This window comes from Lacerta agilis, chromosome 2 (assembly GCF_009819535.1).
Source record: "Lacerta agilis isolate rLacAgi1 chromosome 2, rLacAgi1.pri, whole genome shotgun sequence".
NCBI classification, from domain to species: Eukaryota; Metazoa; Chordata; class Lepidosauria; order Squamata; family Lacertidae; genus Lacerta; species Lacerta agilis.
Window position 1 is genome coordinate 41789767 of NC_046313.1, and position 13696 is coordinate 41803462.

The 13696-nt window shown below is 44.4% G+C and overlaps 1 protein-coding gene across 1 annotated transcript in view; it reads left to right on the top strand.

The window, feature by feature from the left end:
- Positions 1-4209: 4209 nt before the first annotated feature.
- GABRA6 (gamma-aminobutyric acid type A receptor subunit alpha6) overlaps positions 4210-13696 on the top strand; it is a 31581-nt gene continuing 22094 nt past the window's right edge. The window contains exons 1-5 of the mRNA XM_033139815.1: positions 4210-4389; positions 4603-4742; positions 5272-5339; positions 10862-11082; positions 11185-11267. Coding sequence (XP_032995706.1) covers positions 4352-4389; positions 4603-4742; positions 5272-5339; positions 10862-11082; positions 11185-11267 — 550 coding nt within the window. The 5' untranslated portion in view covers positions 4210-4351. The remainder of the gene's footprint in view (positions 4390-4602; positions 4743-5271; positions 5340-10861; positions 11083-11184; positions 11268-13696) is intronic.

Consider the following 13696-nt stretch of genomic DNA (forward strand, 5'->3'; position numbering starts at 1 on the left):
TCTGCCCTCTTAGCAAGGGGGCAAACTCCACAAGGAGTCTCATCTGCCAGTTGCATGGTTCTTTGTGTTTGAGCAGCAGCCTTTTTCTGTCCACAGAGCTGACTCCTTGTTTTTTCTCAGGGATATGTCAAAGATGCTCAGATTTATAATAAAACGTATAAAGGTAGACAGTCTGGGAAGCCTTGTTGCCTAAAACTAGCTGTCTCAACCTAACACAATCACCAAAGATACTGGTGAGGGTTTTTCAATAAAGTTCTGGCCAAATTAAATTGACAGCCAATGCATTCTGATCTGTTAAGTGCCTGGACAGTGAGGCCTATTTTAGTGGTATATCACCCTTGGTGTCTGAGAAAAGTAGCCTAGGCTCCCCATTTCACTTGCTTCGCTTCAAGGTTCAAGTACTTTGTTCCCATACTGTAGAAATCAAATTCTACCAACATTGTAGTTGCCTGAGTGCACATCAAGCTGCAGAGCTGCGTAAACAACAATTATGGAGCTTGAACTATTAAGTCAAATAATACTGATCAAGGTGCAGTCAATTGTGTGTATTAATGGTTTCTTGGGAAGCAAGCTGCACATGAAGAGGTGTGCTACCTGTTCCCCAGGAAAATATATGGTATGCAAGTGCAACAGCTCTACAATCACAAATTATAGTCTGATATCTTAATTCATGTCCACTTCTTTGGCCATCTTGAAATCTTTTGGAATTGTGATAGAACACTGTGAGCTGTGCTGGGCTTTTTATATTTTATAGGGAAAGGCTATTTTATTATCTTTGCATAGAAGGTCCAATGACAGCACCAGAACACGTGTTGTAACATCTAAATAGCTTGATAAAAGTCTAAACTTTCAGGCTAAAACTGTTAGGATGAAAGAGATGTTCTAATTTTTAATACTAATGAAAATGTGTAAGTAACCACACCAAAATAGTGACATTAATTGGATATATGCGGTTTTGAAGACTAACTAGACTGGATACAAATAAAGTATCAATTATAAGGAAGAAGGATCGGCTGTATTAAAAGAAGGAGGGTCTACAATCTCAAAAGTGGTTGCTCTGGAATCTAGGATCACTTTGTGTTGTTAGATAGTTACACTTGACCACCTGTTAACTGTCAAAAAATTGTTAAGTGCACCCAGGGGATCCCAGCATTCACCTTGGGTTTGGCTTCCTTGGATTGAAGATTACTAGAGTCTGGTGGCATTCTGTGATACAAGTTTTATCTACACATATATACAGGGTGAGAAGGAGATCGAATGCTCACTGCATTCCATCAGATTTCTGAAAAGTGTCCCATCACCATAGTGTTGGTTTCTCACAGACAACAAGTCAGGTGTCTATGTCTCTCTTTCAGTCCAAGTTCCAAGACTGCCTGGATATTGTTCTCTCTTAAAATTGCCAAGACACACTGGTGGCATTACCGCCATTCAGGAGGGAAGGAAAACATGCTCCTCTTCCTGATCTCCAGCTATTTAGTTTCTGTGGATTTGGAGTTGTTGTTTTTTAGCATGAAGACATGTGAAGAAGAATCCCAGCAAGTCCAAAGTTGAGCTACGAGCATGCTCCTAGTAACAAATGAATCTTCATAGATACAAAAAAACATGGATCACCATCTGTCAATAGTTCCATCAGCATATTTGCTTTAGGGACTTGAGGATAGAAACAGATTCAAAGCCTTAGAAAGATAATGAAAAATGAGATTGCCTTGACGTTTTGGAATATTGCTATAAACATACACACAGATCCAATTGTCTGGCTGACAGTGGGCCCAAAAGGCACATGCTCTGCCTTTTTAATTGGCTTTAGCAAGAGCTTGAAATATTGTTGAAAGAGGAATCCTGAAGTTCCATCCCTTCAAGACTAGTAGATTTATATAGTTTGCTCTATCCCTATGGCTCAGGGTGACCAACAGCAGTGTTACATTAAAGAAAGGAAGGGAAACTGCCGCGTCCCTGGAGGAATGATAGTCAAAGCTAACTGTCAGACAAAAAACTTTGGACAACAACATCAGCAATAAAGTGGTCGGAGGCTGAATTGTACAAAATAGTATAATATAGCGCACTGAATTATAACCCAGTCAGTTCAGAAAGAAATATAGTTTGCAACACAGTTAAAAAATTTCAAAACAACATATAAGTTGCAATGTAACAAACCATTCTTGGGCGCAACTAAACTCTCTGTATGTATCCATCTGTTTTTGGTTGTTGTTATTTTTAAACCTTTTCCCCACTTCTGTGTGACTATAAGAGCACTTTTTTGTGCTACATGCATTTCAATATTTCAAATCTCTTTTTGTTTGTTTTCTAATCTAGCATCTATATTGATTTGTAGTTGTGGAAAGGGGTTTCCTTTGGTTGAATGTTTTGCTGAGGTTCTATTGTGTAAATAGAATGACTGTGAGAGGCTGTGGAGTCCAGGCCTGTGGAGTGTCAGGCATTTGGCCAACTTCCTGTTTTTCCAGTCAGGCAGCTGGCACATGTGGAGATGGAGTCAGTCCCTGAGTTCAGTGCTTGGTCTCCCAAGTTGTACTGGCCCGCCTATACAGGGATATGTATGGGAGGGGCATCCCAAGCTGAAAGCATCACCATCTGTTGTTGATGATGCTGGGTGGTGCTCTTATATCTAAAGGGTCCTAAAAATAACTAGGCACTGTGTGGTGATGGCAGTCTTAAACTCTTCCATCGCCTTCTCATAGGGTACTAGGTCCATGATTATTTTTATTTTATTTTTAAAAAAACTCATATTGTGCCTTTCATAAGAAGCTCAAGATAGGGTACATGGTTTCCCTCCTTCACAACAGCTTTGAGGGGTAGATGAGCTTGGGAGACCGTGACTGGCCCAACATCATCCAGTGAGCTTTATGTTAGGATTTGAACTTGGAGCTCCTCAGCATCATCCAGTGAGCTGAGTTAGGATTTGAACCTGGAGCTCCTCAGTTCCAGTCGCATAGTTTGATCACTACTACACACTTGGTTGGATGCACAATCAGGTACATTAAGGTCCTAATGTATGAAAGACATCAGAATCGTATGTGTTTATAGGGAATTAAGTGCTTGGTGTTTTTAAAAAGTACCGGTATTTATTTATTTAAAACAATTGTGTTTATTTCGTACCACACCATGCATAATTTTATAAACTCGGCCATGTCACCTCTTACTTGCTTTTCCTCTAAACTAAAAAATCCTGAACACTGCAACCTTTTCTCAATCTCCTTGATCATTTTAGTTGCCCTTTTCTGAACCTTTTCCAACTCGGCAATATCCCAAGTCAGCGTAATATCAACGTCCAAGCAGTAGTTAATTTACGATCTTTGTTGCCACCAGTTAACCAACTGATTCTTTCCAGAAATATAATGAACAATAACCCTTTTTTTCCACAGTCTGGTTAAATTGAAGTGCTTGGATTCCAAACGATTTGCTCCCTTCAGCTTAAAAATTGCCTCACTTCAGTTTGACTGGGTTATGGATTGGGCTGGCAGTGATTCTTACACTTTAACATACCAAATAGCAAGCCACAGCGAAGCAGCATTGGCAACAGAGAACACGATGACATGATGTTAGGCCCAGGTGGAGGTCAGGCAGAAGAGATTAGATTTTTCTTTCTTCCTTTCAAAAATCGATGCATATGTGTTTGAGAGCATGCCTGCACTATTGAGGGAAATGTTAACAAATTTAGTCGAGGCATTTAAGGCCTGGTCATAAAGGGCAGAAAAGAGCAAACTGGTCAAATAAATTTTACACAACACCCTCCCCCCCCCAAAAGGTGGGGGCAGGGTTCTAATGATGCACAGGCTGCATAATAAAATCTCTGTGAACCATAAAAATAATAAAAGCTGAGGCCATTTCCAACATAATCTCTATCAGCAAGATGCCAGTGCTTTTCCAGATTTCCTAACAGGTCCCTGCTAATTCCATGCCAAAACTAGCAGTGGATTTCTTCCTTTTAATCTCCCCTAATGCCTTATTCGATTATTGTCACTGCTCTCCGACCAAGCACCGTCCCTTCATACTGTAATTCCACAACTGAAGTACTCAGATGAGCCTGAACGACGGTGGGGGAATATCAGGGACCGACCACACACGCACACTCACACACTAACACACAGTAACACACACAGAGGGCGAAGAGAGCCCCTGGAAGGCGGGGCTGGCAGGGAGAGGAGAGGGGGGGGGAACCAGCCCAAGTCCATCTGCCCATCCACACTCCTCTAGAGCATTAGGTCTACGGGTATACTACTGGTAGTAAGGAAAACGCCGAGTGGGAGGACAAAACTGAAGAAGGAAGATGGGTCCTACTCAGATTTGCTCCAGTTGACCAGGTTGACATCCAGGTCTTGGGCAGAGCGCAGGCATGGCTTGGTGGCTTCCTTGGATTTGCTTCACTGCGTGGTAAGTAATACAAACTTGGGCGCAGGAGAAGTTGGGGCCAGCCTTGCTCTTCTACATCTTGGGACAGCAAATGGCCGGGAGGGCTGCTTTGCTGTTGTGTCGATCCAAAGTGAAGCAACTTTTTTTGGGAAGCGTAGGGGTGGTGGTGGGAGTTTGTTTGGGGTAAGAAGGGACCCTGTGGGTGACGGCGGGGCTCTGTGCTTGCCTCTGCAGCCTCCACAAGGTGCTGGCGGACGACCCCGCCGCCGACGAGGGCGACCTCTACTCGGAGAACATCTCCCGGATCCTGGACAAGCTACTGGACGGCTACGACAACCGGCTGCGACCCGGGTTCGGCGGCAGGGGCAGCCCAGGTCCTTACTTGTCTTGTACACTTCCCCTCTTTCCTCACGGCGTTTGACCTCTCCCATTGAGCTGCAGCCTGCGAGCCACAGTTGCCTGCAAGGCGGGCTGGGACCCTTGACGTCCCTTCAAGGGAGCCCCCTCGGACACCGCAGCGTTTGGGTGGTGGGACTTGCATTTCCGAGTATGCGCCGCTGGGGTCGCGCTGCAAGCGGGGGGGGGGCTGCTTGCTCCTGACATTGGGGCCGTTGTGGGGTGGGGGCTTCTTGAGAGGAGATTTCACTGAGGCAAGACCACCCCCGTCCACCTCCTTCCCAGGATTGCATCGCCAAGACACCCCTTCTCGAAAGTCCTGTTTGGGCATCTGGGGAAGCCAAACCCTACTTTTTGCTAACTACGTGCAAACAAGTTGTTTCCTCCCTTGGTGGAGGGGGAGGGGGAAGCACCCTAAGAATAAGTGCCACCCATCTCACCGAACTCTCTCCTTTCTCCCCTCGACGGTGCGCACGCAAACTTTCGCCCCCTGGAACCGCTTCCCAGGAGCCGTGACGGAAGTCAAGACAGACATCTACGTGACCAGCTTTGGTCCTGTGTCAGATGTGGAAATGGTAAGACCCCCCCTTCCCATCAACTCAACTCAACCCCCACCCCCCATCCTAGCCGTGAGAGGAGCCTTAGTGTCAAAGAAGATCGCCCCCCCCCCCCTCTCTGTCTTTCAAGCCCTTCGGCTGCAAGGGAGCTTGCTCTGCCCCTGTTTTCTAGGATTCATTACGGTGGCATCTGAGTGGACTGTCATTAGAGCAGATTACTCGCTTTAATCTTCTTGACAATCTCTGCCTTGCAGGGACCCGGCCGTGCATTTCCCGTTGGGGCTGCACAGAGAAACAGTTTTGCACGACTGCGGTGGGCCAGGCGGGCGGTTTTAGCATGCATCTTTTTTTTTTTTTTTTGAGGGGAGGAGAGCTGTGTGCTCGCGCGCGTGTATTCAAGCACACTTGCAAATCAAATATTTAGATCATAATGTAAATGTCTGGTGGTGGGTTCACTTCCCCCACTGCTCTCTGGCCTTCCAGGGTGGAAAGCAGGGTTTGTTGGTTAAGAGGGCATCAGAGCTATAAGAAGATTGCAGCCGCTTGCACCACAATGCGGAGAATTATACACAGCAGAGCTCCCAGCAGGGGAAGTAAACTTCGCCAAATGCACGTCAAACAGGGAGTACTCCTTTTTGCTCAGTGAAAGAGCAGATGGCAACAACAGGCACTCAGTTATGGAACCTGGGGTGGGCTCATCAGTATGTTGTGTGTGAGCCCTTGATAGATACTGTAAACTTCCTTCCTACTATTATTAGGATCCCTTACATTCTGGAGTCTGGCTATGCACACATGACATTTTATTCTAGAATCAATGGAGACCTGGTGCTTGTTTTTTGCATGTACCGTGGTACCCCAGTTTTAAGAAAAGCCCTGTTTACAAGTGATTCGGATTACAAACTCCACAAAAATGGAAGTAGTGTCCCGGTTTGTGAACTTTACCTCTGTCTAAGAATGGAATCCGAATGGTGGAAGGGCACCGGCGGCAGAAGGCCTCATTAGGGAAAGGGCGCCTCGGTTTAAGAATGGTTTCGGTATAAAAACGGACTCCCGGAACGGATAGGGTTCGTAAACTGAGATACCACTGTAGTTCACACACAGTCTAGATCTGTTGCATATTTTTTTGCCCCTGAGAAGTATTATTTGAAAAACTAGTTTTGTTCCAAAAATGGAAGCTCGTTGCAGAGCGATTCTGCATTACCAACAGTGTATCCATTTGAAAACAGATACTGTATAGGTCAGGGGTCTGCAACCTTTAAGACACAAAGAGCCACTTGGACCCGTTTCCAAAGGAAAAAACAACAACTGGGAGCCGCAAAACCATTGCGACATTTAAAACAAATATAACGCTGCATATATTGTTTCTTACCTTAATGCAATAATAATAAATAACATATAGGAGCCAATGCAAAGTATAATTAGTAAAAACAACAAGAATAAGTTCTTACTTTTTTGCATTGACTCAGGGGCGTACCCAGGATCAAAACTGGGGGGGGGGGGAGCCATGGTAGTTCAGGTTGTGACATTTCAGCACGGAAAGGCGAATGAAACCAAAATTTTAGGGAAATTATATATAATTATAGCAGTGCTTTATTACAGTAGTTATTACAATTATTTGCTTGGTTTTTTAAAATTTTTATTCTAGTTACATGTCTTATACCAGGGGTGGCCAACACCCAAGAAACTGTGATCTACTTTCAGCAGTGATCTACCCCCGTTTTGGGGGGTTCAGCTCAAAGTTGTTTTTTGGGGGGTGTGGTGGGTGGGAGAGAGGGCTTCCCCCTCTAAGATAGGTTGGCAAGCGAACTAATAAAGAAAGAAAAGGGGGGGGTGGGAATGGAAAAGTAGGGTGGAAAAATATAAATTGGGGGTGGGGTGGGGTGGGGAGGATATCTATTAAAAATATGTAGTAGTTTAAAAAATAAAAATAAAGGGGAAAATCTTTTTCTTCTTTTTCCTTTTTTTGAAAACAAAAACAAAAGGGGAAGAGAAAAGAAAAAGGGGTGATAGAGGGAGAAAAGGGTAATAATAAAAATTCAAATAGAGTGGCTGCAGCAGCTGTGGGGGGTGTTTGTTTGTTTTTGTTTGTTTGTTTGTTTTAAAAATGGGATTTCTCCCCTTGGATTAAAAAAGGAGGGGAGGAAGAAAAAGAGAGGGGGGTGGGAGAGCAAGGCAAAAGCCAAAAAGCAAAAAACAGGTTTGAGGGGGGGAATCGCGCCAGGCACTGCAGCGCGCCGGCCTCAGGGCTTCAGGCCCCCGAGCCGCCCTTGGGGCCGTCTTGAGCATGTACACCGCCTGCAGCGAGCGCTGGCGAAGTACCGGTTGGCGGAGGTTTCAGAAGCAGCCCGGATGTTTTCGCCACCACCACCCCAAAGCAGCTCTACTTCATCCTGTCGGCGACCATCACCGCCCTCCCGTCACGGCGACGCCTAGCCCGCCTGCTCCGCCCTCCGCGCGGCCGCTTTGAAAAGGATTCCGCCCGACAGGGGCCGCTCAGAACAGGGGCCGCTCCAATCGCCGCCGCCGCCACCTCCAGCCGCCTTTATTATCCCGACTCTTTTCTCTCTCTCTCTCTCTCTCTCTCTCTCTCTCTCTCTCTCTCTCGATAACTCGCAAAGCCCAGCTCCTTCTTCTCCCCGCCCTAACGCCACCCTCATTGGCACGTTCCCCTCAAACAGGAACAGGCATCCCAGCGGCTCATTGGCCGGACGAAGCGTCGCTCTCCCGTGCCCGCCTCCCGCCTTCATCCTCAGTGGCTACCTCGGCGGTAAGGCCCCGGCTCCGAGCCTATGTGCCAAGGCGGGCGATCTGTCCTGCCAATTGGCACGCCGAGGTGGTAAAAGCTCAGCCCTCCCCACACGCTTATTGGTGTGAAGAAGTCGCTTCCTCTCTCTGGGAGTGGTCAAGGTGGACATCAATCTTGGGTCTGTCCTCGGGAACCCCGAGAGGGCTGAGAAAGACCGCCCAGCTGTTCAACGTTGATGCGGATTATTCATGGTTTTTTTTGGCCCCCTTTTTTTGCCGATAACCATTTAATTATTATTGAAAGGGCATTGAAAGGGGGCATGTCGGAGCCGCAGGAGACCTGTCAGAGAGCCGCATGCGGCTCTGGAGCCGCAGGTTGCTGACCCCCGGTATAGGTGGTTCCTGGCAATGGAGCCACACTTCCACACCTTCCTAATGACATTGTGGGTGTGTGTATACCAAATTTGCAATCCCTACTTCCTTCTTCATTCACCTGGGGCATCTGCAGGGAGGAAAATACATAGACAACTTAATGATTTTCAAACATGTATTAAGTAACCTCACCCACCCTTGGATGTCAGGATCTAGAACAGGGGTAGGCAACCTAAGGCCTGTGGGCCAGATGTGGCCCAATCGCATTCTCAATCTGGCTCACGGACAGTCTGGGAATCAGCATTGGGTTTTTTTTACATTTGTGGGGCATAGGAATTTGTTCTCTCCCCCCCCCCAATGTAGTCCGGCCCACCACATGGGCTGAGGGATGGTGGACCGGCCCATGGCTGAAAAAGGTTGCTGACCCCTGATCTAGAATCTAAACTGAAAGCAGCATGTTCAAGACGAGCAAGAACTATTCCGAATTGGGGGTGGGGAACCTACATTTTTATGCCACAAACTCAGTAGGGTGCATGCATCTAGAATCTCCGTAGAATGTTTTTATTATGTCTGCACAATCAATTATCAACAATCTAAAGGCTGCAATCATGCTTGTGGTTCCGTCTGGCATCGTTGAGGCTTATTGTTGAGTATATAGGCCAAAGGCTGGTTAGTAAAATAAGGTGCTTCCAACCTCAATCCTGGGTTTTGTCTGTTCATTTTACCTACCAAGGATTTTTAAAAGTTCTTACAAAATGCATAGCAATGCGCTGAGAAGAGAAGTGAAATATGAGGTACAATCTCACAAATATGGATGGCATAAATGATTGTTAAAAAACAAAAACAATATATAATGCCATAAAAGTTGGTGAGGCTTTTGATGAGCAGGGATATAAGTTATTGGGGAACCACAGAAGTGAAGCTTTCCATATATAACCAGTTTATTTACTTAGAAGTGCAGACTGATCTTCACAGGGAACATGGAGTGGTGGTGTATTCAGACCTAATGCTAAACTTTGGTTAAGCATCATGCAAACAACCTTTGGGTTTGGCTGCTCCTCTCACCTCTTCTGGTGTGGCTGTGAAGAGGATATCTGAAACTATCACTTTTGCTTCCAGTTAATGGCAATTTAGCAAAATCTCCAAACTTCAAACCGTGGTTACTGTTAATTATAGTTTAAAGAAACAAACCAGGATCAGAAACCACGGTGTAAAGTTGGCTTTCAGTAAACCATAGTTAACACAAAACACAGTTTGCCCAGGTTTGGACGTAACACTAAACTGTGGCTGTACCAGAGGAGAATGATGTTGATGAGCCCAAGGCTTGTTCACATAAGGTTAAATCATACTCGAGTGTTGTGTCTGAAATCAGCCAGTGAGTACGTCAGTACCTGCTCTGTGTAAGCGTTACTGAAATTGAATGAGAAGCAGCCAAAAACTAGGATTCTTATTTATGTGAACTGGGGTTTTGAAGGCAAAATCTTTATGATCCAACAGCCCTGGTGTTTCGAAGAGGACAAAAGTTAGGTTATAAGTTTCACTGTTACCAGAATAATAAAACACAGTGTTCTGTCCTGAAGGCTTCAATCTCCCTTTCATGTTCTTCATTATATTGGATTTCTATAGGTGTCTGGTGTGTTTGGGTTGGGGGTTGGATGGAGAAGCATGGTTGGCTGGGTTAGACCCCCTTGCTAGATGTTTCCCACTCCTCATCTACAGTGACCATGGCACTCTTGATCCTACAACTGCCTGTAGGGGGAAGAGACCTGGTTCAGGAAGTATTATCAGTGTGAAGAGAGGGAATAGAAGAAGGCAGGAACTGATGTTTGAATAGCGCAGCAAGCAGAAGGGCACCATTAGGGCTCTGCTTCAGGCAGCAAATGCCTCGAGCCAATCATTGTTGACTGTCTTGCTTATACTTCAAGCCTCCTGAATCTCTTCCTCTTCTTATACATTATTTCAAAAACGAATCTATAAAAATCCACTAAATCTCTTCCCACCCACTCCCTTGGCTCTCACTCCAGGAAAGCTTTTACCCAACCACAACCCAGTTAAATCCAAACCTCTGCTAAAAAAATAAAAAGCAATGTCACCCTAAATCAATACCACATATCTGTTATAAGGCATTGGTTCCAGGAATTACAGTCTGTTTTATGAATACATATCAAGATATCTGTTTTTGTGATAGCAAATTATCCATTATTCACTGATTAATTTGGGGCAATTTATCATGAAATAGGATATGTTTTCCTTTCATAGGCTGGCTCCTCTTTGAGGAATTACTTAAGGATAATAGGATTAAAGTGATTAAGTAGTGAATGGAGTGTGGTTAACATGTGCATGTAAGCCTTCCCACTAAGTAACCATATATTGTTACTAGAGAGGATGGATCCTGATCTTCAGCTCCCTTGTTTTCTCAATAGGAATATACCATGGATGTTTTCTTTCGGCAAATGTGGATTGATGAGAGGTTGAAATTTGGTGGGCCCACTGAAATTCTGAGATTGAACAATTTAATGGTCAGTAAAATATGGACACCAGACACCTTTTTTAGAAACGGGAAGAAGTCCATTGCTCATAATATGACAACTCCAAACAAACTTTTCAGGATAATGCAGAATGGCACCATCCTCTATACCATGAGGTAAGAAGGCACTCTAATTGCATGTAATTTTGTTCTGGCATGTATCCCCCCCCCCAAATCTGCTGGTGATTTAACTCAGCTCAATTCTGCTCTCCTTTGTAGACTTACCATTAATGCTGACTGTCCTATGCGTCTGGTAAACTTCCCTATGGATGGACATGCTTGTCCCCTGAAGTTTGGGAGCTGTAAGTCTGCAAATAGTTCCTATCTTTCAGTAGAAGCAAAGTCTTAGGCAACATAATATACTGCCTCTTGATATACTGTTTCTTGAAATAGGGTCATAAGCACAATCTCTTATAATGCAAGTATGTTTCTTTAAAATGGGCCCTTCATGAAAGAATTTGCTGCAGTAGGATCTTCTAGGCTAGGCAACTAGGTCCTGGACTGCGCTTTCCATTGGGCTTTGCTACCTCAGCTGAACATGGCCTTGGTAGTAACTTGTAATGATTGGTGAAGTGATAATAATAATAATAATAATAATAATAATAATAATAATAATAAGTAATAGTAATAAGTTTTCAGTGTCTGTGGTTGTAAGCCTGGGGTCCATCAGATTGACACTGATCCCCACAGCCATTTTCCTTAAAGAAGCATTTTATATTTAAGGGGCAGAGGGGAATGAAATGCTTATTCCAATCTTAAGTTACAACCAGGAGTGCAATTTCAGTCATTTCTGTAAATCTTTTAGAGAAAATCACTTGGTAAAACTTGGCTATCCTCAAGAATGATACCTGCTTGGGTCAGTAGGCTTTACTCTAAGATAAAGACTCATAGGCGGGGAACCTATGTTGTTGTTGAACTCCAACTCCCATCAGCCTTAGCTAGCATGGCCAATGGTAAGGGAAAATGGAGTTGTAGTCTGGGGAGTCAAAGATTCTGCACCATGTGCTAAATCGGTGCCAAGAGATAAAATGGGCATGCACTCAACCCTTTATTCTTTCCCAGCCAAACTATTTGCCTGGGAGTCTGCTGCACGAGGACAAGTTAACCTAACAGTGGGAAAGAAATTTGGCCATTGTGCACTGAACTTACCTATCAGAGCTTGTGTGAAGCCTTGTAACTCGCAGCTGGGGATGAAAGATGCCATGTTTCAGATCTCAAGTTTACAAAAGCTGTCTTATGGAATTTGATTTAGGATGTGAAAACAAGTTTGCCTTGAGTCTTGCTTCAGGGTGCTTTGCCCAAGTTGATGGAAAAATAAAAGATCTTTCCTGAATTTAATTCTTAGTTTCATATCTCCCTATCCAGTGCCTTGGCAAGGGAAGTGATATTTGTATCCTAGTCTAGTATGGATATGGAAGTTCTCACCTGCTGGTGTGGAAGTAGGGAAAGTACCTAAAGACAAGGCTAAAAACATGATGAATGAGGCTTCAAGATGCTCTGTGAAGGATACCATGGCTTCCTTTATTTCAGCCACAGGTTAAAAAGTACTGGCAACATTTTTGGGTTGGAGAGAATCTCCAGTGGTTTCTGCATAAACCTGGATATCATCACTATTGTTTAGTTATCATGCATGATAGGAATACTTAGAATTAATGATTTACTGAGGGAGGTGGATGTGTCTTGTTGGAATTGCAGTACAATACCTCCTGAAATTTCATCTACTTTGAAAATTAGAATGCAGGGATGCAACAAAAACGATAGTGTCTTATGGCACCTTATAGACTAATAGATTTATTATGAAGTAAGCTATTGTGGACTAGAACTCATCTTATCAAATGCATAAAATGTTGATCTCAATTAGCAGATAGCTGTCCATTCACTGGATCAGTGCTTAGTTAGTTGCTAAGTTGGTCCCATTGAGATTAATGGAACTTATGTCTTGACTAACGTGTTGGATTGATTTCATTGGGATCTCTGTTCAACCAATTTCATTTGGAACTAACCTACTGGGGCCAGATGACCATGAAATGCAAGAGGTACAAATGGCAACAGTTCTGTGTAAAGAATAAATTTATGGAAGATAAGCACAGTGACCATATACAACAAAAGTGAGGAGCAGGGGGAGAGACATGGTTGATAGCTGTGCCCTTTTTGAGTCTTTTCTCCATCCACCAAGACCTAGGTTGTCCGTTCAGCCACTCTGGTATGGTTACTTAACTCCAAGTTGGTCCTTAATAAAATATCTGTCACTCACAATTTGGTCATAGATGAGGGAGCTAAGCTGGTGTGAATTACCCAGACCTGGGTGGACTAGCTGGGTGGAATTGGCCTGGTGCAGTTTTATCTACCTGAGTACTTTGGTAAAACAGCAGGGCAAGGAGGATGTCACTGTGGTCCATAAGGATTCTGTCTCCCTCACCAGACTGTTCCACTCCTGTATAGAATTCAAAGGATTTCATCTAGTATTGGACCAGAGAGACAAAATAGGGGTACTGCTGGTGCCTCACCCACCCCAACTCAGGACTTCACGGCTATCACAGCAGCCATGGAGCATGCTGCAGTGCATGCCGTTGATTTGGTATTTGCACCAGAACTTAAAGAGGATAGTCTGGAGCAGGGAGCTTGTAGTTTCTTTTTCTTTACAGTCATACCTTGGTTGTTGAATGCCTTGGTACTCGTATGTTTTGGCTCCCGAATGCTGAAAATCCGGAAGGAAGTCTTCTGTTTTTCA